This window comes from Gouania willdenowi, chromosome 15 (genome assembly GCF_900634775.1).
Source record: "Gouania willdenowi chromosome 15, fGouWil2.1, whole genome shotgun sequence".
NCBI classification, from domain to species: domain Eukaryota; kingdom Metazoa; phylum Chordata; class Actinopteri; order Blenniiformes; family Gobiesocidae; genus Gouania; species Gouania willdenowi.
Window position 1 is genome coordinate 15,427,650 of NC_041058.1, and position 25,375 is coordinate 15,453,024.

Consider the following 25,375-nt stretch of genomic DNA (forward strand, 5'->3'; position numbering starts at 1 on the left):
GCCGCCGCCTGCCCTGCCGCCAGTCCCGGCTCCAAACACTCAGCTAAATAGTGGAGGAGGCCTGATTGGGAATGGGCCACACCTGGGTGAAAACACGAGGGAGCTACTCAATCACCCACCAAGCACACAGACATCACTGGGAGGTGGAGCCACAAACAGGAACACCTGAAACACAGACAAGACTCAGAATAAAACAAAGACACAGAATAACTAAACTAAACAGAACATGACAAATTAGTCAAGCCATAGTAAATGTAAGTATAGTTGAATTAAAGTGTATTATTATCTGTATCATATTTAGAGAATTAGATATTTCAGGAATGTCAACTGTTCATGTAAAGCACAATTTATGTCTTCAAAATTAAATCATCTCAGAATCAACATGTATATGTTTAGAAATAGTAAAATAACTGAAAATTAGACACACTTTATTTTACATTCCACAAATGTCCCCCCCCCCCAAAAAAAAACCCTTTACAGTAATTACTGTCAGATTTATTGTTGTTTTCATAAAGTCTGTTGAATAATTTATTTATTATTTAATGCTAATGATTTAAATTGCAGGGGATGTGATGTCAACAGCTTTTGGAATTTTAATACTTGAGGCTAACGTTAAAAAAATGTACAAATGTGCGTCAGCTTTTTGCTTTCTAGTGATTTCATTTTGGTCTTTTTCCAAAATGTGATGAAACCTTAGTTTCTCATAATGTTTTCAGATTTGATCTGTTTCAAACTAACATTATGACACTTACCTTTTTATTATATTTAATATTACATTTAATTGTATTTATGACACGGCAAATGTTCCTTTAACCAATATGTCAGCATCCGTATGAACGCATAATGAACAAAGGAAACCTAAAGAATGAAGAGCTGAAGTTCCTCTGTTTCCTAATGATAGTGAAAGTCACATTGAGTATTAGCACAGCAGCGTTGTGTAGCTATGGAGGGGGCCACAGCACAGCATGCCTGTGTTGAATGTGGTTGGTGAGGACCACAGGTTCTCTGTGCAGGAGTTCATCCACTGCAACTCTGCTTATTGACCTGGCCCCAGTTCAGATCTGACAAAGATAAAGTACCAGGTGATGAAGCGATGGCTCTGCAGGCGTGACTGTCCCCTCCCAGCAGGCATGCACCCTGTACATTTCTTTATAGTTCAGAGGGTTCAGGAGCCAGGAGGCGACACATGGTCGTGAAGAAGTGGCATCAGGGCAAAAAACTATGAAGAAGCGATTTTAGGGTTTCTTTCCCTTAAAGTCTTCACTGAAAGTTGCTATAAATCCCCATTGAGTCGTAGATAGAGGTAGAAAGGAGGAGGTACAGCTACAGCAGTCCTGCTGTCTGAAGGTGAGTAAAGATGATTGGCAGCATAGAGAAAGAGAGCGGCCATAAGGATGGGCTCAACCACTTGCGTTCTCCCGATGATCGTGTATGGCCTCCAAAGTAAGCCACTTGGGCTGAAGAAAAACAAAGAAAAAAGACCAGTAAACAAAAAGTCACGTGCCTACAAACAGCTTATTCATAACAAGGTGCAGAAAATGGGATGGAATTCAGGGAATTTTAATTAACATAAGGGATGACAAATGCAGATGTTCTCAACCTTGGGGTCACAAGACACTGGGAGTGAGTATTTTTTTTAACATTGTGAGCTCACTTTTGCTTATTTTTACCCTTTTTCAGCAACTACACCAAATTTGCCATATTTTAAGCTAATTTCATCACTTTTTATTCCCATGATTTTGCTCCTTTTAATGCATTTTTGCTACATTACTTCCATTACTGCCACTTCTCCATCAAATTTCAATGCCTTTTCTGCTCAAATTTTTCCCTTATAAACCCTTTCCACCACTTTTCCCTCCTAATGTCACACATGTTGACCCATTCCTTTCACCATATTTCATGCTTATTTTTGCCAATTTAACCACATTCATGATTTATGGTGGCCATTATTTGCCAGTTTAAACTGATTATTCCCACTTTTAAAATTGCATTACCTCAACACGCCCTCATCCCATTTCTGCCACTTTTAAGCCAATATTGCAAAACCCTTTTTACCACTTTTTCTGTCCATTTTTTGGCCACTCTAAACTGCAACTTTTAACCAATTTCTGTGGTTTTTAAAATCACATTCCACCATTTTAATCAATTTTATTTCTCATTAAAACAAGGATTTACCGCTTTAAGATGACTATACACTATGGTGCAAATAACAACACACTAAATAACAGTAGATATTATTCAGATAAATGACGAAAATGTGATTATCATAGATTCATAGAACAATGGACCATCATTTTGCTGACTTCATGGATGGGCCCCAAAAATCTCTCCCCTTTATTCCCCCTTATAGATGGCCCTGTCTCCACATGACTGTTCTTCAATGTTCTTGTCTGTGTTCAACCACCTTCAGGTACAGTGGGGGGTCCCCGGTCTCTGGCACCTTGATTTTGGGGGTCGTGGGCTGAAAAGGTTGAGAACCACTGACCTAATGCATCTCAACCTCTGATTTGTGATTTCTATGTTTCCCAATGCTTTTCATCAAATTTTCTTGGCTCCACCTACACTCACCCACACAAGCTGACCCATCATCATTGGGCTCAAATCCCTGGTTGCATCTTCTCTTTGCACGGCACTTATAGCTGCCGTAAGTGTTGGTGCACACAGGGCGGTCGGAGGGACACGCAGAGGGGAACTCGGTGCACTCATCTTTATCTGGGGAGAAGGGAGGGTAAAAAGGAAACAACCTGGGAACATTTTAGTTTTGGACAGTGAGATAGGATAAGGAAATGATTTGTCTCACCCATGCATCGGCCAATCTCATTCAACGCAAAGCCAGGACCACACTGTAAGACAGTCAGTAAGAAACCAGAATCTGTTAAATCAATCACCAAATGGTGACAAGAGAAGATGGATTCATGTGCTTTAACATTTGCAGTGGCTAAAGCGCTGAGTCACTAAACCGAGCTGAACACCTGTGGAATAGGTTTCAGACAGCTTTGAAAATTGAACACAAACAGACGCACAATCAGTCAAACCCATCCAACCAAATATGACAGGTGATCAGCTGATGCCTGTCAGCTCTTATAGATCCATATAACTAATATTATACACATATCTTTATCTTTGAAATCTGTGGCAAACATGAATGACACCAAATCAGTAAGTTACACAAATGTATACAATGAGATTTAATGTATATACACACACTCACATATATAAGGATAGTATAGATGGCATGTATGTAGAAACGTGTCAGGCATGTGTCAGAGCATGTCTGCAGCACACAACCTTTTACTTATTGTGAGCCTAGATTTGGGCAAAATCCATCTTTTCCTAAACAGAAAAGTTATTTTATCTTTATTTGCTTAAAAGTCAGAGATTAGATTACGGGCAACGGTCCCAGTCTCTCTATGGGTGTTAAATCCAAGCACTTTAGTTTTGTCCTGCAGTCCAAAATGCTGTTCTTTTGATTTATTGGAGTTCATGAGGTGGCCTTGATGACTAAACAGTTCTCCCACATGCAACAATCATCTATGAGAATTACTATAAATTACCTCTATTTCCACTGTCGGGGTGAATTCTTCCTCATCTCGTGGATAGTGGATCTCCAGAACTGAGTTGATCTCTGATGGCTCCAGTGGTCGGGCTATTGAGTGCCCATCTGGCCAATAAACCTCGACATTGGTGGCCATATCTTTACCTGTTCAGGTCAGACACAAATGAATGCTCTGTAGCCCTTACTGCCTCCTCGGGCTTTGTGATTCCCATGCATACTGTAGAGTAGGTTATCTTGAGTTTCGTGAGGCCTGTTTAGCTTTTCAAAAGACTCTTTCTTTGTACAGACTGTGAGACTCTTCTCCTTTCCTCTCTTCATTAACTATTTTAATCAGGCATAGAGAAACCTCTCTCCAGAGGCCCTTTGTTACCCTTAATTAAAGTGGCATTTCTAATGTAAACAGATCTTGAACGATCCTCTCTGCAGGTGTGCTTCCTGAAAGTCAAAGCATATTTCACCTGTGCTGCACCCACACAAAACCCTCTGCTTTAGCAGCGGGGTGTGCACACACCGCACTACTGCTGCTGTTTTGAATGGGTTTTCTCATGTGACATTTGTGGAGAACATTGGTGTCAAACTGTGACGCTGGGCTTCTTGGACTTTTAGTTTAGACAATGAAACTGAGCAGACTCAGTGGGTGGGCGGTCAGGCATGCAAAGCAGACCTTAAACTGTGTCCCAAAAGGAAAGAAAGAAGAACAGACGACCTTCAAGCAGCAGTGCACAAACCACCCTTATATGAGTCTAAATAAACGAAAACTTTAAGTGTAACTAAACACCATAACCACTTTTTGCTTGCTGAAAACAAATGTATTTGGGTATAAAGCAGAGGTGAAAGTAATGGATTACAAGTACTCACAATACTGTAATTGCTTTTATGGGTACTTGTACTTTGGTAAGTATATTTCTAAAGCAGTAATTTTACTTGTATTTAAGTATGTTTTAAAAGAAGTAAAGTAATTAGTTAACTTTCTACACCCAACAGTTAATTATTATGTTTTGCTTTAAAATGATCAATGATCATTGTGAAACTACAAAAAATAAATTGACCAGACAATAATCAAATGCATCACATCATAGCCGACCAATCAGAATAAACGTAATGCACTGTTCATACATTTACCTATACTTAAAGCCTGAGAATTGTTTTATTTTGAATTGAATTCATTGGTGTTATTTCATCAAAAAAAAAAAAAAATTTATATATATATATATATAAATATATTATAAAGATGGATTTGTGTAAAATCAATTAAGTTCCAACTGTGCAAGATTGAATCTCTTTCTTTTATACATGAAATGTTTACTGTATGTAAGCAAGATTTATTAACAAAATAAATGTGGGGGGTGAAAAAAATAGTAACTATTACTTAGAGTACTATTTAATTGAGCTACTTATTACTTGTACTTGTATAATTTCCTACTTGAGTAGGACATTTTAGTGCTCTTTACACCTCTGGTATGAAGCCTCTCTCATCCACTAACAGTCAAAGTTATTAGGTTCAAAAATAAAAGGCATGGTCCATTCTGTGGAGATTTACCAAGACCAAAGTGAGCCACAGGTTCCATCTCACAAAGATACCCTGAGCCACCGTCGATGATCCGTGTGTGCGGTCCACTCCGTTTAGTGTACACCACCACTTTAGCTCCTCTGGCAAAAGCACCAAACTTTGTGCGAGGAATGACTCGCAGCCATGAGTTTGTAGTCCCCTAAGGCAGGAAGGGCAAGAGTTTAGGGCTGGGCGATATGGACCAAAACTCATATCTCAATATTTTTTTCTTTAAATGCCAATATACAATATTAATCTCTAGGGGTGTCCCGATCCAATATCAATATCGGATATCGATCCAATATTAGCCTGAAAACAAATATCAGATTCAAATTTTAGGATCCTCTGATTTTTTGATTTTTTATTTTATTCAATTGTAGAATATAAAATTGTTGAAGGTTAAAATGTATGTGTGTCAGTTTTTCTCATACCTACTGTTGCTGACTATTGTAATTCTCTGTTTGAGTAACATCATTTGATCAAGCCTTTTCTAACACTCCACACTACAAAACAAGTAATTTATTAATTATTTTATAAAGCAAAAAAAAAAGTATCGACCGATATGCAAGGCTGCAATATCGATATCATATTGGAAATGTTGTATCGGGACATCCTTATTAATCTCAATATATATATATATAACTCAATAAAGTCTTACCAGAATGACAACTCTGGGTTAAATTTGCTGATGCAAAATGCCACACAGACACATTTAATAACAAACAGCTGATCAATATGAGCCACTTTTAGCTTTTTCTCTTATAAGGGACAGCACGTGTGAGTGAGTTCTGTAGTGTGGTCTGGGTTACGATGCACACAACCATCATCTAACTGTGCTTTTCACGCTGTTCTGGGAAGTAACTAAAGCAGACACTCCTAAAACGAGTTTATAATACAATATAAGCTATAAAAATATATATGGACACTGTTTGACTGTACTCTATGAATAATATTACATACTTGTGTGATGTGACTTGTACTGTGTGATTGTATGAATAAAAACAACTAAAAAATATAGATATATCTCAAAATAGGTGATATTGTCATTTCCTACATCGCCAAAATAGAAAACTAATACTTGAATCCCGATACATATTGCCCAGCCCTACACGAGTTGCTAGTTTTTGTTGAGAATGTCCACAGACATTTACCTGGTTGACTTTGTAAACTGAGAGCGGCTGTGCTGCACTTTCCCCGTGAGACACCAGGAGCTCCAGACGCCCGTCGCCATCAAAGTCTGTGGCCACAGCTCCTGTAGATCCGTCACAGATAGAAAATACACCTCAGAAGACGACAATCCCAGATGTTTTTTGTGAAAGACAGGCATATAATTAACACCTTCCAATGTTGGTGAACAATCTGAATAATGCATTTCTTCCCACATTCTGAGTGGAGCTCTAATGCCATCTAAAGGTTTGATGACGGAACCGCAGATGTGATTTATGTCACCTTATGACAGGTGTTCTCACCAGTTCCTCGTCCTTCAAGCTCTGCTGCTTCTCCAACATTTAGCTCTTCTATCTGAGGGTCTCCGTGTTCTCTCCTGCTCACCCTGTCAAAGCAGAAGACTTCATTCCACAACACTTATGTTATATGTTTATAAGTCACTTTACACTAACTGAAGAGAGAAAATGTCAAACTTGGGCTAAAAAAGCTGACCAAGTAATTTGATGATAAAGTAGATAATAAAACTATGTTTTCAAAAAATGAGTCTAAGATGCTACGCTAGGTGTTGGTGCTAGATTTAAATCAAATAAAGCTCCTGTTTAGTCAAACAGCTCAACTGAAGAAGAAAAATAAACTGCTTGTCTATCAGTCGTGGTTCAGAAAGTCATTTCAGATATTTAGGAGAACCCCCGAGAGCTGCAAAAACACATCTTTAATTATTCAACCCATCTTCGTCAGAATTAACATTAACAGTATATGAAAGAATTAACACTCTTCTATACACATCATCACCATCATTTCCTTTCTTGCTTGTTTTTTAGACAAGAACAAAACACGTCTCGGGTTAATATTTCTAATTTAATGCTGAGTTTAATGTGGTTTTCCTACTTTTTTCAGCGTGACCTTTGACCGGCCAAAATCAATTTTCTTGCTAAAATGATTTCAATTCCCTTGAGACATTATATAACAAGCCAAACTTCCTTATACTTCACTTTTTTAATCTAATACCAGCATACACTGCCTGTTGCATGTTTTTTTTTTTTTTTGCTAAGCTATTTATCGACCACTGGTATTGAATTAAGCAGCACAATATTTGATTCCATTGACCTGTGTGCGCAGGACAAGAGTTTCTACCATCCATTGTGAGTTTTAATCTTGTTTTTATTCGTCTACTATGATGAAATATTTATTCAAACTGGATGAGTTCATTATGACATTAAGGACTTACAATTGATATGTATCATGAATTACATTTTAAGAACTGAGCTCATTAATATTATCTAAAGAGGAAGCCAAACCATGAGCCAATAAGAGGCCTAAAACTGTCTTAATGAAAGATTCACTCATGTGTGGAGGGGGAGGCGGGATGCCAGACTAGATAAGAGTCCTTGGATGGCAATTTTAAATTCCTCTCAGCTCCAAGGTTCTGCTTCAGAATATTAAATCCAGATGCAAGAGGTGTTCATTAAACTCATGATCCAAGTGCAATTAAAACTTACTGCCGCACTTGTGGAAAATAAGTGTAAAAATGTGTGAATCGGAGTGTGTGTGTGTGTGTGTGTGTGTGTGTGTGTGTGTGTGTGTGTGTGTGTGTGTGTGTGTGTGTGTGTGTGTGTGTTTGAGTGTTATCACCTAAAAAGCCGGTTGGCAGACGGGCCTCTGTAGGCGATGTTATTAAAGAAGACCTCCAGCTCGTTGTCATTGTCAAAGTCTGCTGCAATCACTGTTCGAACCGGGGACGGCATGGAAAACTTCTGGGATGCGATGTCCTGATTAGACAGAAAGTCTCAACAATAAAGTACTAATAGAGTACTGATATACCATACTCAAGTAGAATTACTGTTACTTGATTGAAATTGTACATAATTCATAAAATACTCAAGTACAAGTACAAAGTAGCTCAATTAAATAGGACTCATAGTAAAATAATGCATTCATAAATCTTGCCACGGTTCCCTCGCATACAGTAAAATCTAATGTATGAACTTAAAAAGGAAGAGATATAATCATGCACAATTGGAACTTCATTCATTTTCCACAAAGGCATCTGTAAAAAAAATAAAAGGTTATAATGAAACCAATTACACTGACTTGACACTCACTGCTGTTTTGGCGCCGTGCATCACATTTAGTCTGGTCTGTCGGCTACGATGTGATGCATTTGATTGTTGTCTGGTTATTTAATTTTTTGTAGTTTTACAATGTCTATTTGATCATTTTAAAACAATAGATGAAAAATAATGATTTACTCAGTAACGGTTGGGAGTCGAAATGTAACAAATGACTTTACTCCTCTTAAAACGTACTTAAAAATAAAAAAATAAAAAAAAGTAAAATTACTGATTTAGAAAGATACTCAAAAAAGTACAAGTACCCAAAAAAAACAACTCAATTACAGTAAAGCGAATACTTGTAATTTGTTGCTTTCACCTCTGTGTTTAAAGAAAATATTCATGTAGGTTTACTTAACTGAGCCACTTGACCACAAACATAATCATTGTTCAGTCGGTATGTTAGAAACAAAGTAGCCTATCAGTGTTTTAGCTTCTTTGGAAGGACACGCAGTAAATCTGTGGCCCATGAGATCAAAGACATTCTGCAACACCGTAGGATTTTTTGGATGAGAAAGTAACAGATATCACCCTGCTCCAGTGACACCGGAGTAAGTCAAAAAAAAAAAAAAAAGAGTTATAGAGCGACTCTTCTCTTCTCTTCTCTCCAGTATTTACTCCCTGTTTTAATTATAAGGCTCATAAACCTTCAGGGGTGGGGACCACTCAGCTTGACCTTGTTCTTCTCAGGTGAAGGAGAAGGGATGACTGGCTAAGGCCATAAGTAAACACCATGAGGACAGGTATAGTACAACTGCTACAATAAAGCACAAAAACTATAGCAACAAAAAGGGGAAATAAAGTAAATAAATAACATTTACATTCCATTGCTAGCTGTCAATTACATTTTTCAATTACAATTACCAGTTTTCAAATATCCACGTTCCATTACAATTCAATTACAATAACAGTGACCAGCATTTTTTTTCCCCAAATACAAAATAAATTGCTAGTATTTTTTATCCTTTGAAAGTTAATTACAATTATGTTTTCAATTACTAAAGTTCAATGACAATTAATCACAATTACTGAGCCTGAAATAAATAACATAATAAAAGTTTACCTTCCTTATGTTAGCTTTCTGTTAGCATCTCTCCCAAATCAGCTGTAAAATACACTAAAAACAAATATCTATCATTTCAATTCTCTCCTATGTATTGGTCACCTTGTTAGGTTCGCAAATCAATGAAAATCTAGGTTTTATTATTTTTAATTTAATTTGTGGGCATCTGAGTCTTTTTTTTTTTTTTGTCTATACGCCTCGATTTATTTATTTAATTTTTTAAATTGTAAAATTTGAAAAAGCTTGATATGGAACATACTTTAATAATCGTTAACTACATATGTGTAAAACCATGCATAGAACTGTAACACGCTTTCCCAGTTTTGCAATAAATTATATTAACATTTTTTTTATAGAATTTCAATTATCTGAACTGAATTACAATTTAATTTATGATTATGACATCAACAGATTTAAAAAATTACAATTAAAATTATAATTATGTCATAATTGTACTTAATCCTCAGAAAAATCAAAATGGACAACAAAACCTGCGAGCTGGTAAAATCAATTTTAATCATAATAAAACCTCCAGCATCGAATATTTGTTCGCCGTAACCAAAACACTTCCGCTTAAGGCTTTTCTTAATCACATTTTAGGATTATGTGTGTGCAAGTGCAAGTGCAAGTGCACAGGGGGTGGAGGCCGCATAGTGGGGGTTAAAGCAATCGCAGAGAAAACCTCTGCAATAGATTTTAATTAAAGCACAAACAGGCCTAATCGGCACTTTCCACCACTCAGGCAAGCTGCTGTTTCAGCCCGATTTAATTGGCAGTTTACTGAAGTGATACAACGGCTTCATTATGCATGGCAAAGGTCAACACGGCCAGCGGAGGTGTCAGCTTTCATGAGCGAAAGGTGTCTTAAATATGTTGGGGGGGGGCTTGTGATTTAACGGTCTTCACTACATCATTCAATTTGTCTTCCTGTGTGTGTGTGTGTGTGTGTGTGTGTGTGTGTGTGTGTGTGTGTGTGTGTGTGTCGATGGTGGACATTAACCCCTTATTCAACCCCTATAAAGATGCCTCCTTTTGACGTTTATCTCTTTGGTAAAGAAGACGCAGCTGCAGCTGGTCACTGATAGATCACCAAGTACACGTATCACTGTCTCTAATGCTCTTAAATGTGAACACATGCTGCTGGTAATCTCACATGGGGTTGTATGTAGAGCCAATGGTTGAGTAAATCGTCACCAATAGCTTTTTAAATATCTTTCGCAGCTAAAACGGCCAACTGTCTACTGAGCTGTAAGGTGTGCGGACTCCCAGCGATAGTAGAGAGGTGTTGTTTCTGTGTTGCTGCTTGTTGTTGTTTCATTGATGATGTGTAAAATATAGCGCAGCAAGTGCTCAGTTAAATTTTATCGCGACAGCAGCTGCAACTGGTACAGATTAAAATCACGAGAGTGAGAGGCCCTTTGGTCTACTTAATGACTGCTTGTTAAATATTCACTCACTAAAAGTATCCCTAGAGTATTTAGTTAGAGATTTGTGTGCAAAAAAAAACTGGGAAATAACTCTGTTTAATTGAAAGACCATAGTATCTCCAGCTGATCACTGATCTGAATCAGGTCTTCAGCTGAAAGAGGAAGGACTTGCCTTTGGTAGTTAAAGTGCATGTTAGCCTGAAAAATGTGCAAAAAAACTCAATATTTAACACAGAAAGTAAATAATGAAGATCTACTACATGATCGTTGATGGAAATCATAATACAGTAATTTATTCAAGCTTTTATTGCTACAGTTTAAAAAAATATATTTGCATTGTTCTTTGATTGTTGTTAAAATTTTCATCAAAATAACAGGAAGATCTGTAGAAGCTTAGAGAAGTTTTATTAACTATCAGTGGAGAATTATGGATTGATTTTTTTCACTTTAGCTCAATGGAGTTGTAAACTACTCAACACATAAGCTACAGCAGTGTGGCCAATTTAGCAACTTTGTCACTATATTTACTTTATATATTAGCTTTTCTGACCACTCTAGCCACTTTCTGGTGATGTTGGGAATTTTTAGACATTCAGGGTGACTGAAAAAGGTAAAAAAAATAAAAAATAAAATGCATAACAGTAATAATAAAGTTCTTATAGGGCCCATGTTAAGCTAAATGGACTTTTCTGTGCTTTAAACATCATAAAAGTGCTATTTGGGCTTCATACACATGCCCAAAGTGTTTTTTTCATTGATTCCCTCAATCGTTAGTTTCAGGGTGTTTTGCTCCTTTCTTCCTGCAGGGTGAGCCCAAACACCTCACTGCAATTTGATGACGCGTACCCACTTTGATGACGAATTTGACTTGGCACTGAGCTGGAGAAGCCGCGCCTCCAGGAAGCTCTCTGCCGTGATTGACATGTAAACAGACACGCCCACAAAGGTGAGCATTTCAGCGTCCTTCGCTCAGTGCTATGTATGTATTTTCTACAGTCTATGTATGTACCGGTGAACGCCCCACCCCCATGCTTTGTCTCTCGTGTTTATAAAGCAGCATGAACTCGGCTACGGAGTGGGTGGGAGGAGGGCGGGCAGTCCTCTGGCCTTACGTCACCGTGCGGGGAGGAGGAAGTCAGTGTCCCGTCTATAGACACGCCCACTCATGAATATGCATAAGTCGGCCACAAATCAGTCTGTTTGTGTAGAGTTGCTCAGAAAGTGACTTTTCAGGGGCTAAAACTCTGGAAAACAGGCGAGTTTGGGGAAAAAAAAAACGCAATAATGTGTTTTTGTGGTTCTTAGAGCAAATGTAGATGGGTGACATAGGACCTTTAAAGTGAAGAAAAAAAACATTTTCTATTTTTTACGCTCAATGTGAGGCAAGGTCATTATCGCACCTCAAACAAACTAGTAACGCGACATTAACACGATGCTAACTTAGCTAAGGCTCTAACACAGTAATGTCAGTCAAATGAGTCATCCCATGTCTGTATTTGACATACAGCTCTACCTACAGAGGAGAGGAAACAGTGTTGCTATAGCAACAGGAGACCTATTATCAATATCTCCTGCATCATCAACCTTAATTTTTTTTTTTTTTTAATCATGATTAAGGGAATTCTGAATTAACTAAATCTAATGCGTTGGTGTGCCCAACATTAATTACAGGGTAAAAAATGTGACTTGAAAGCTGATAATATCAAATAGATGATGTTTCGTGTGCCTGTAAGTCATGTGTGACATCATGCTTGGATAGTTTAAGGCTTTAATTAACCTGCTGACTTCAAGGTGTATTCATTCACACTGACAACTGACAAAGTGCTCCCCAGTTAATATAAGCAAATTATATTTGGTAAATGTAGGAATCCAGCTGAGCCACACCAACAAACTCTAATACTAATAGGGAAATACGGTTGTTAAACACTAAGGAAGTGCATTAGTGCCTACCTTAAACTTCTGTTTGCGGTTATTCAGTTGTATGTACAAACGATGAGGTCCATTCCAGTTCCCGTATACAATATCTGTTTTACCGTCACGATTGAAGTCAGCCAAAGCCACCCCTCTGCCATGCTGCATGGGGTCCTCCACACCTTAAATGATACAATAACATGCACGGTTACACAACAGCGTACATTGTTTGTTCTTTAAACAAATGGGTGGAAAAAGAAACTGAATTATTCAATTTAAACTCCACTGCTTTTTCTCACCGGCCTGCTGTGCCACATCAGTGAAAGTTCCATCTCCATTGTTCCTGAACAGGAAGTTGGGCCCATATTCATTGTCACAAAACACATCGGACAGTGTCTGACTGAGGATGGGTCCAACCACAACGCCTCTCCCTCCTGCACAGACGCAGACTGATGAAGTAAATCAGGCAGGTTTATAAAATAAAGTAATGTTTTCTGCAAGTATTAGTAACACTAAGAACATAAAGTTGGTATCCGGAGTTTCTGAGAAATCTTTGTTTATGTATCATTCTTTTGAAATGCAAAAAATTACCTAACTAATCTTTTACTATGATCTACTGCCGGTGGTCATTCATGTACATTAATGTATATAAGTCCATTCTTTGTCCTATAGACCCCTATACAAATGGAAACAATCGCCGAGTGCATCCAGCCAATAGGCTTCGACTTCCTGGAGTAAGGACTGTCAATCAAAGTGAATGTGCGTACTGCATAAACTGTGCACGGAAACGACGCAGCGCCTCTCAAGCAAGCATCACTCTGAGTCATGGAGGAGCGCTCCGAAACTCCAAAGTTACCCATTCCACGATTGCCGACGTATAAAGCTTCTACCAAAAAACAAAAGAAAAGTCTGAGTAGAGAGCTTGGGGATAAACGTCTTTCTAACCGCAACAGAATTTATCTCAGAGTTGCTTTTCAGAGTAGGAGGGACTTGCTGCTTATAAAAGGATTCCGAACGGACCAAGATTTAGCAAAATTTCTCATGGACAGGTATTAAACATGTTTTAATCAAAAGTTATGGCACTCTAACAATAAATGTGTAGTTTCTGTAGTTATGCGACTTTGCTATGTTGCATGCACAAACGTAGAAGTGTAGCTTCTAGTAGATTGGCAGAGGCAGGGGAGGAAGTAGAGCTGTTGAAGGCGGGACATCGAGACGTTCTCTCAGAAACTCATGATAGCAGCTTTAAGTGGGCCACAGATTTTAGGGGGAAAAATAAGCAAATTCAACAATAATGTGCCCTGGTTTGCACTTCCAGATAAAAAATGATTAAGTATGTGAGTCCATGATTTTGGGAAATTTTGCAGAATAATTTGATGAAGATTTTGCCAGAGTTTGGAAAAATTGAGAGTTCTGTCAACAATTTGAGATTAAAAGTGACATCCATCATGTGATATAAGTTGAAAACTAAGCTCTGCAAATATTGTAGATTTTAATTGAATTTGTGTTTTGGAGGGGCTGAGATATGTACAACTGAATGAGTTACATTTACAAAATTTTTCATGTTTTTTACAACATTTTTCATGTTTTTTACAACATTTTTCATGTTTTTTACAAAATTTTTTCATGTTTTTTACAAAATTTTTACTTTCTCGAGCAGGCCAAATTTTGATGCTCTAAAGGGCCAGATTTTGCCCCCAGACTTTGAGTTTGACACATGTGTTTTGAAAGGTTTCTGCTGATTGTTCATCACTATTAAAGAATAACTTTCAACACTTCCTAAAAAAGTAAAGTCATGGACTGTTTCCTCTCCCAGCAGCAGAGTTTAAACCTTTTGTTGAAAGGGCTTTGATTGCCCTTCCAAGATGCAGCAAGTGCTGAGAGTCATGGACTTCCTCCTGATTTACTGGTTGGCTCCATCACTGCAGACAAATATCACTCGGCCCTTAAGGCCATAAAACACTAACGTCTCTCTGGAGATCTGTAACTATAAGATATACAACTTCTCTCACTGTCCCTATGCTCTGATTTACGGCAGTTTGATGATAGAGTTACCCACCGTACATCATCCACATTAATTCAGAGCCAGCTCACACTGCCCCTCTTGTGGATCAGGTGACGTCCTGCATGTAAAGGGCTTAAAAGTCATCACCCATATCAAAGGCATAAAAGCCAGAAGGTCAAGAATAGTTAGACAAAAGTATCACTGAGATTTCTGTTTTAACAATTAAAAAAAAAAACAAAATCACTTTTTTTTACATCCTGGAATTAAGTTAAATAAGTCCGATAAGCTTTTGTTTTGTGGTTGTTGTTTTTATGTTAAGCTCGATTGTCAGAAAGAGACCAAAAAGTCTGACATAAAATGGGGTTATGGTCTCCAACTACAGGCTGTGGGTATTTTTTTTTTTTTTTTAATCATTATTATTAATTTAAATGCTTTTAATTTGAGTCATGCAACACATTGGGGGGGTCCTTCAGCAACCACTGTGACCCTGTACAGAACGAGCCAGAACAAAAGACAAGGCAAGGACTTTCCCTGTCCCCACATTAACTGAACATCAATCAATTCACAAACAAAACCAAAAGGGACGATAAAAAAAAAGAAGGCAGCAGCAGAACCAATTGAAAAAGTGCAAAGACTCAAAGACACGAGAAAACACAAATTTGATTTCAACTTACATTATTTTAAATATAAAATTTCTCAGTACCCGATTTAAGTGGTGGCTGGCTAGTAAATAAGAAAGTAATTATAATATAAATATATATATTTTTAAGCAATCCTTGGATTTATGTTTATTTCTTTGTCAAGAAGTGTAGTATCATTAAGCCATTACTGAATCATAACATAACCTAACCGCTAGAGCGGACAAGGGCTCGTCTGTAAACGGTCGCATTTACAGACATTGGAGTCGCTGTTAGCTTACCAATAAACGGGAAGAAATTCGCCACCTTTTTAATAAGTGTTGACTAGGCCACTGGGAGTGAGGCCCAAGGTCAAGGCAGGCTGACTTGATTAAAGTGTATCATGTTTTTCTACAGTCAGTGTCTTCTCCTCGTCCTTCTCTCTCTGCTCTGTTTAAGGTGTCGTGAAGCTGATGATGGCAGTTCCTGATCTGGGGTTCACAGCTCAACTAGTCTGAGACACTCTGATGTTCTATCTCTCTATCCTGTTCTGTGGGTCCTCCAGTCCACTAACCCCAACCAGTCAAAGCAGATGGCTGCCACCTCTGAACCTGGTTCTGCTGGAGATTTCTTCCTGTTAAAGGGAGTCGTTTCTTTCCACTGTTGCTGATGCTTGTATTTTGATAAGCGCATTGAGATGACTTTGTTGTAATTTGCGCTATACAAATAAAGTTGCATTGAACTGAAATACACAAACTACACACAAATCATCTTAAATGGCCCCTTTCCTTCTACCTCAGAGTTGAGGTAAATGAGTGTGTGTGTTACAATGAATGATGCTGATTGAGATCCATCTATAAAACCCACTGATCGGTGACTGTCCAACGAAGCTTGTGGCACAAAATATCCAAAGTGGCGTCCAAAAGCCCTGACGAGGCCACGATCAATGCCATCTATTGGTTGTTGAATTGTCCTCTTTAGTGCATGTGAGTGTCATTGTTCCCTCTCGCTCCACATGACTTTGTAGTAAACAGCTGACAGAGCTAAAAAGTGCTCCCATGTTCTCTTTCTTTCTTCCTTTCCCTTTTACACTTTCTCCGGCTGGCACGACTCCAGCACACTCTTGGTCGCCCTCTGTCAACCTCCTTTTATCAACTAAGGTCCAATATTTCAGGCTCTGTGGGTACAACATGCATATGTTCCTGTATAGATGTCTGCATAAATCACAGTGAAGGTCTAATGAAGCCGATGCACAGACCTAAACTCTATGCTCGCATGCAGACATATGCTTTACCTACCGATGAACTTGCTGACTCCAGCCTGCTCCGCCACATTGGAAAGGGCAACGACCCCCTGAGAGAGGTCGCTCGCTGCCTCATCCATCTCTATGAGTGCGTGAGGACCTACATTACCACTGGCGTAGTTGGCGATGTAGATGGAATATCGTCCTGTGCCCTGTGCAAGTACAAATATTTGTTACAATGGCACTAATATTTCACAGGGAATTATTTCTATTAATACTGCAATGTCAACACGAGAACGCTAATCTCCTCTTTGCACTTTCACACTTTAAAGGCTTGGAAGAAACAGAGATGTGATTTTTTGAAATTTTGCCAATAATGACTAATAATGATTTTTCAAACTAATCCAAAATCAGTATATTAAACTAAATCTTATGGCCTCAGGTCTATCTTAGGTTAAATTTTGTTAAAAGCTATCTATCTATCTATCTATCTATCTATCTATCTATGGTCACTCAATCTGTTTTTCACTCCTTCATTCATTAAGGGCCGTATTCTCCGGTCGGGATTTAAGCTCCTTTTTTAATGCGCCTATCTCATGCGCATAGCCTCCGTGACACGCCCACCCTGTGTAAGTCTGTGAATGAAGGCTGTCTGAAGCCATGGAGGCGGACTGGGCCATGATGTCTTTTTTGGCTATCTGGAAATCACGAAGCATGGAGTTTTCCTAACACTTGAAAGCAGACTTTTAATTTGAAAAACCTTCATGGAAAACGACATAAGATGCTGATTTGATCAGATTATTGGAGTGTGAGGATCAGACACATTTTTGTGTCCGAGCCACAGTTAAAATGTCTTTTTTCCCTCTCACACTAACAACAGATTAATATTTGTTTGTGTGGAAAACCTGAGTTTTTATTTTTTTTACTTCTTACATTCCTGCATTCAGAAATGATCAGCGCTCATTAGACGTCATCTGTTAACAACGTTTCACTTGTTATTTATCTGTAGTGGATCAAACTGTTGCTTTACGTTGGACATGGTATGAAATTAGTTGGACATCAGGTAAATTATAATGAAATGTAACACATTTTGTCCCATCTAGAACTGGTAAATGTGGACATATTAGAAATGCTGATGGTCAACCCATTGGCGTGCTTGTGTTACTGCACACCCCCTCCACCACCACCACCACCACCATCACTGTGACAGTGTCGGTTTTAACAGATTAGTGCAATATAATGTTTCACCTTTGTGGGGCGCTGCACTTATTCAAGGTTCAGAATCGCGGTAAGGGGAAAATAACTTCAGCCACCAGGAGAATGCACGTGAGGTCAGATTTGAATGGGAACACCCACATTTCAGGGTTGCTCCGCCCAAAGGGCGTAACTGGGATCAAGGTACGCAGCGACTGACTTAAGTGCATGAGCAGAATAGCAGCCAAAAACAGCACCACTACGCTGCTTTTCTGACTTACTCACGTGGGAGAATACGGCCCTTAGTCTCTCTCTCTCTCTCTCTCTGCCTACCTTTGGAGATTAATTTCACACTCCATTATCAGTGAGAGTCCCTGCAGACACAAACTCACAGACGGAACCACACTAATAGACTACACACTCGATTTCAATGAGCTTTCCCACCAGGCTGAACATATTTCAATCAATACAAACACATGCACGCATGCACAATCGCACATTTTCACCATTAATGTTACACTTACTATACTCTTAGGAGACAGGCAAAGTAAATCAGGCTGGTTGATTTCACTGCCATCAGGTGTCATTCGTTGGGAGGAGTGGGTTTTGCACACACGCATAAAGCAAGCACGCACACAAACACACAACGTGACAAAAACAAAATGAACCACACTGGCAGTGGCAGTCCTGAAGGCCAATAGCAGTTACTTAACAAACGTAAAAGTCAATGATTTTTCAATAAGTCTTCACCCAAGGCTAATTTGTGTCACTAGGATTAGCATTGTGAATGGTGACACATGCGCGCCGGCACAGTGTGTGTCAATGCAAGGTCTGCAAACCATTTACATCAATCTTGAAACCTAAAAAAAAAAAAAAAAGCTATCACCTCTAGTTTTGCTTTCTCACTTTTATTTTTAGAAATTAAATAATCCTATCTATGAATTCAACAGATTTCAGTCATCAGTCATTCAGTGTTTTTACATCTGCTTATTCACCCTGTGTGGCAGATCAAATAAAAACAATCAGTCAGTCTGATGTGAAACCCATCAACGAGTCACCTTTATCAGTTTGAGAAAGAATAATAGTCTAATGTCACTTTAAAGGAGACTGGGGCCAAACTATTTCATGACAAATCTATCTTTCTCCTAAAAGATAACACTTTATTTATGAGTAACAGAGAACAAACGCATTAGCCATTTGGTGTATAGTGGGCCTTTTAGTTTTGGCTTGTGTAACCTTTAGATGTTCGAATACAACTTGTTCAGCAAATGGAAAATGAGTTCTTCCTCGTCAGTCTGCTGGAACGAGCATGCAAGAGCACACATCAGGGCGTTGGCTTCATGTCGAGAAAATTATGCCATTGTAAGCAGATATCTGTCCAATCAGTTTGGCAACTGCACAGCCTATCAGCACTCGGCTGAAGGATATTATTGTACTTCTTACTTTTCCTTTGCTAATAGTACCTACTCAATCCCCTTCTGTGATTGCAGGTGAAACTGCCTGCATGTGTGTTAAGATAAGAGAGAGAAAGCCTGAACGTGTCAGTCTGGGAGAAAAAAGAAAGTCAACAGGAGGAGAGAAAAAACAATGGCGAAGGAAGCTACGAGGGGCGAAAGTGCTAGAGGCAGAAAAGCAGTAGTGTGTAGTCATCACTCCTCCCCTCGTACGATGTTCTATAAAACAAACGAGCCCTGGCTTCTGTAATTACACTAGTGCGATGGACAGAAGAGAGAAAATGGCAAACCATTCCCCCAAATGAACTGTCATAGCACATGCTGAGAAGGGCGGCGTAGGCAGGCTATGAGTTATCACTGGAAAACAAACAGACGCACCCGTGCATGTGCGTCGGACACACTCTGGTGGGATTTCTACGAGTTTCTTTGTCTCTTTGTGGTACAGATGCCCATAAATACTTTACTTTGCGATGGTCGCCTGTGCGTGTTTTACCTTTCGGTCCACACAGGCCACCGAGCGCCCGGCCATTGGGTTGGCCACATCTCTGTGTTCATTGATGTCATCGCTCAGCAGATCCTCGAAGCGGCCATTACGAAACTTAAAAAGCTTGTCAGAATATGTTGCTCGACCTTGAGGTAAAGTAATACTTTGTTTAGTAGAGTGAACAGAGTGAATAGCATCAAAAGTACAAGGATGGTGGGAGACTGAAGAGCAGGACGCTGTGCTATAGGAGCAGAGTTGGGGTAAATTTTAATTGTAATCACTTAATTGATAAATTCATTACAATAATGGCGTAATTATAATTGTAATTGTAATTTAAGAAACCTGTGCTGTAGTAATCATAATTAAATTGTTATTGAGATAGATAATTCACAATGCAATTGTGATTGCCATGAAAATTCTATTAAAAATGTCAATTTTATTTTAAAGCAAAGCAGGGGAACCACGATACAGTTCTATACATATGTAGTTGACAACTATTAAAATATGTTTCATATGAAACTTTACCACATTTTACCATTTTAAAAAGTTGAAATCGAGGGGTATAGTAAAATCTATATTTCCACTGATTAGGAAGCTTAACAATGTAACCAATAGATAGGAAAGTCATTTTTATTTGTACTTTTGCCTAGTCTGCACATGCTGCCGAAGGTCAACACTACATGAAGTGCAATCTTTTTACAACAGCAATGCATGATTTTTTTTTTTATTACAATTAAATAAATGAATGTGTTTTATTGCATGAATGTGACCATCACCAGCCCTCCCTAAGGAAGTGTAAGAAATAATTTATTAAAGGGAGAATATGAAAAGAGAGGGCAGTGTTACACCTAGATGGGGGGAAGGGAACAGGGAAGAGAGAGTCAGGGTGGGACGGTGGAAGGGGTGGAGAAGAGTCGACGGTTTTAAGGTGAGAGTGCAATGTGGAAAGGTGAGAAATTAGATGATAGATATTTGTTTTTAGTGTATTTTACAGCTGATTAAGAACCTGTTATCATAAGATGCTAACAGAAAGCTTACACAGGAGGAAGGTTCACTTTTATTAGGTTATTTATTTCAGACTCAGTAATTGTGATTAAATGTAATTGAACTTTAGTGATTCAGAACGCAATTGTAATTGACTTTCTGTAACTTAATTGTAATTGGAATAAAATGCTGGTCACTGTAATCGTCATTGAATTGTAATTAAACATGGATAATTGAAGACGTAATAGTGTCTGAAAAAATGTAATTGACCCCAACCCTGGTTAGGAGCAAGTGAGGGATGGGGTGCAGGAGTTTTTATGAAACTGATCAAGGGTAGGAGTTTTGTTGTAGTTCTGTGAGCTCCAAAGCTCTCAGCGTGATTAATAGCAGCACAAAGTTTATCCGTTATCAGATCATGGCTAGAGTTAGATAAAGGCTGATATTTGCAAAGTAATTCCTCTTGCTTTTAAGAATAAAAGGAAGGTGTGAGCATGCACTGTACCAGAGAAGGCGTTATTGGTGTTGAGGACATAAATTTCCTCCCGTCCGTCTCCGTCAATGTCACACGCTGTCACTCCAATGGCATTGCCTTGACGGTCTCTCAGGGCGTAAAAGGGCGAGCTGCGGTTGTCAACGGCGATGTTGATGAGCCTTTTTCTCTGCTTGTCGTACTTTAGCACCAGGTTTGGACCATTGTATCTGTTAAAAGGAAAAATCAATTGTTTTTGAATGATGGCAGGATAAAAAATATATATTATATATAAGAGAGAGACTTCTTTTTTTGCAACTGGTTCTTCTAGGGCTGCACAATTAATCAAATTGTATTAGTGATCATAATTTTGGTTGCCACAATTAAATTAACCTGATCGTCTGCCATTTCTTAAATTATAACTTAATTTTAAAGCTTAATACATATTGTTTGCTTAAAAGTAGTGCATTAAAAACACAGATTTTTCATTAATATGATAAATAATTGTGATTACAATATTGATCAAAATAATCGCGATTATCATTTTGGCCATAATCGTGCAGCCCTGGCTTCTTTCTAGAAAACACAAAGAACAAAAAAGTATTGTTTATTTACACTGAAGCTTTCTATTAAAACCAATGCTAAAACTTTAAGTGTTAAAACACAGTTAACCTCCCAGACCCTTTATCTGAAGCTACCATTAGATTACCATAGTGTTGTCTCTGAAAGGATCAAGCAGTGAAATTAAAGATACCTTAAACATGATTACAAATTAATTATGGAAGCTTTTGATTGTGTCACCTTGTTGTGCTCGCCTACTGCTGCTCTCCTACAATCTGGTTTCATTGCTATGGAAGAGCAACCTGTTCAAATTCTCTTCTAATGGCAAATTAAATTACTTTCTCGATAAGTTTTAGGGATGATGTCTTCTCTGGGGATACCTGCTGAACAGGGTATTTTGCCTAAATGGCATTTATTAAGCTGGGTCATTTTGGTTCATCTATATTCTGTTAAGCCTTGGGAAATTTATTGCTGCCTCTCTGGTAAAACTGTTCCCATCAATAGCACTCTATTCAATCACATCCATTTTCACTGGTTGAGTGAGCTCCAGGGCACCCGTCCCATCTCTCACTATCATCTTTCAACTTTTCGGCCTTAGACTTCAACCTTTGGATGGGGACACGGATTTATTTTGTATGTGTTTAAAGTAAGAGCTGTAACTGTGATAAAAACTTGGAAGTACCACAATAACTGAGATTCAAGGACTGGAATCTCTAGTTTTGAGATGCTTCGTTTTCCAAACACTGCTGTGCTCACCCAGCGACAAATATCTCTAGATCTCCATCCCCATCCACGTCGGTGACGGCCACACCGTAGTTCAGCTGGGTGGGGTTGTTTTCGTAGTCCGGGGGGAGGACAGTTTTGGTTATTGCTGCGAACATCGGTTCTGATCGCTGTGCCATACGGAGGGCAGGCAGGTTAAGAAGCAGCCACAACAACATCCTAACCTGAGGGACAAAACACAATGTTTTCCACACAAAATCGAAGAAAATGAAATGAAAGGCCTCACCCTAACCGTGACATACAAACGACATGACACACAAGCGGACAAAAACACTTCACTTCATCTAAACTGGCTCCCACACATGCAGCTCAAATAAAAAAGTATACGTCGTCGACCTTTTCAACCTGCAACACACGCGTTTGTCGCTAATCGTCAGAATCAATTGTGAAGGCGAACAACGTTGGCAGAACTTACTGCAATACGCGAGCATAAAGATGAAGATATACAACTCCAATCAGCCGTGTTCTGCGGGGTCAGACCTGAACAACCCATCACATGCAGACAGGAAGGAGGAATTACAGGGGCAGAAAATCCATACATAGGGTAGAGCATCAGCTATAGAGGCCGAGTGAGTGTTGAAGATACAACAGAGCCAAACTCTCAGATTGGCGGATTACTTTCTCTTTCAAAGCGTGATAAAATAAAACAAAAAAAAATCTTTGTGCAGGATGACAGTCTCTTTAGCCGTAAGCAGATAGAAACACTGAGGAATTGTTGAGGAATTCCCAAGCTCGGGGGTGAAAAAAGCAGTAAAATAGGTGGAGAACAGAGGAAAGAAAGAGTGAAACGAGAAAGGTCACCTTCCCAGAGCTCAAATAAAAAGCTCACCGTCAGCACAACCAATTTTACACTCACACAATGGCATTTAGATTCTGACAATATGATCTCTGCCTGTGGATTTATGAACACAGTCTATGTCGCACCTGTATATTGCTGTTGACACAACCCCAACTTGGTTTCCATATACTGCTACTGATTCTCCCCTGTCTACACCAAGTGTTTGGATGATGTATGGCTCTTTAACATCAACAAGAACAATTCAATTTACGATAAAAAAAAAAATCCAGTTCTGTTTGAGTAATACCCTGAAAAAACCCATTGACAGAGACAGGGAGCCTCATCCATTGACGCATGCATAATATGGCCAGGAAGCGATGCCTGCTCTCCAGGCAGGAGATGCTGTGATAACACACGCTGGAGAAACCATGGCTGTTAGATAAAAAGGGTTAATTAACAACACTGGAGGTGCGAGATGAAGCAGGTGTTTGCCTCAAGCAGACGGATGTGATGACAAATGAGTAAGAAAGTTCCAGAGCACAGAAAGTTAAAAGAAAAGAAAATGAGGAGTTGTGAGCAAACTGCAAAAGAGCAGGTTTTTGCATCACTTATTTAAACATATCCCACCAAATATATTTACATATTTTTATCTGCATTTTTTCTCTCAGGATTTGTATTAAAATGATGTTTACTTGAGAGGCACTTAATAGATTTTGGATATTTGAGTTAAATCTTGAAAAAATACATATAATCCAGTCGTGTCTTCACATTCACTGCAGTAAAGACCACGGTTATCTCCTTAGAATCATCAAGTGAAGTTGTGATGTGCTAATTTAATGCATGAATGTGCAAAGCATTTGATGCGTTGACTGGGGCATCAGAGCAAGCATCACATTCACTGAAATGACAACAAGCCTCGGAAAATCTATCTGGGAAAAAATAAAAATAAAATCAAGTCACAAAATATTAGTGAATTTAATTCATAATTACTGGCATTAAGGGAACATTATACCGGTGTGCAACATCAGCATGGGCTTGAGCGTTCCTGTCTGATAACACTGCGACAAAGAACCAGCAACATCTTCATCTTCAAGCACACACCTACGGATGCTTTTTTTTTTTTTGTGTCCCTGAAGGACACCCTTTACTGCAGAACACACACCCATAGTGTAATAAATGCCCCTTAATGTTACACTTTACTTGGATAACAAGAAATAGTCATGTAATTCTATATTTAACTCAACACAATAACAGCATTCTATCTTTATGCATCAATTTACACTACAAAAAAAAAGATTAAAAGTTGTTTAAACAGTTTCAAATAAAGTGTGTAACAGATTTTAGATAAGTTTGTAGATAGATAGATAGATAGATAGATAGATAGATAGATAGATAGATAGATAGATACATAGATAGACAGATAGATACATAGATAGATAGATACATAGATAGACAGATAGATACATAGATAGATAGATAGATAGATAGATAGATAGATAGATAGATAGATAGATAGATAGATAGATAGATAGATAGATAGATAGATAGATAGATAGATAGATCAACATAAAACTTACATTAAAATAAAATAAAACAAAATGCACACATGCAGGTCTCTCACTCATTTTTACAATTTTAACAATAACAGTAAACTCTATATCCATGTCATATGATTCATTACTGAAACCTTTAGTGCAACTTCAGGTGAAGCTTAAACTGCAAATCTTAAAGCCTGAAGTGATAATCGTGCATCCTTTCCACTTGTTCTTGGGATGATGATAAACTTTGTTTCCAATCGGCTCTGCAGCGGATCCTAAAAGCAGCGTCACAAACACGCAGAGCCCGGAGGATGCTCTCATCCTCTCCTCAGCACCACACACTCTCAGGTACTCACAGATGCGGTCAGAGGCGTTCAGAAGACCCGCAAATACTCCAGTTAGCAGAGAGGGAGAGGGGGCTGAAGGGGGGAAGAGAACAGGATTATGTTGCTGTGGTTTTCTCAGGGGTTTTCCCCCACTT

The 25,375-nt window shown here is 38.6% G+C and overlaps 1 protein-coding gene across 1 annotated transcript; it reads right to left on the minus strand.

Moving 5' to 3' along the window:
* Positions 1 to 569: 569 nt before the first annotated feature.
* On the minus strand, positions 570 to 25,375 carry crtac1b (cartilage acidic protein 1b). The gene is made up of 15 exons (XM_028468913.1): positions 25,251 to 25,375; positions 22,552 to 22,742; positions 21,268 to 21,464; positions 19,791 to 19,927; positions 16,705 to 16,861; positions 13,084 to 13,218; positions 12,824 to 12,966; positions 7,905 to 8,041; positions 6,575 to 6,657; positions 6,257 to 6,357; positions 5,097 to 5,265; positions 3,555 to 3,700; positions 2,801 to 2,843; positions 2,569 to 2,712; positions 570 to 1,457 (listed from the first exon to the last, which is right to left on the minus strand). Exons 2-15 carry the CDS (start codon positions 22,734 to 22,736, stop codon positions 1,324 to 1,326), a joined length of 1,911 nt encoding a protein of 636 aa, XP_028324714.1. The 5' UTR covers positions 22,737 to 22,742; positions 25,251 to 25,375; the 3' UTR covers positions 570 to 1,323.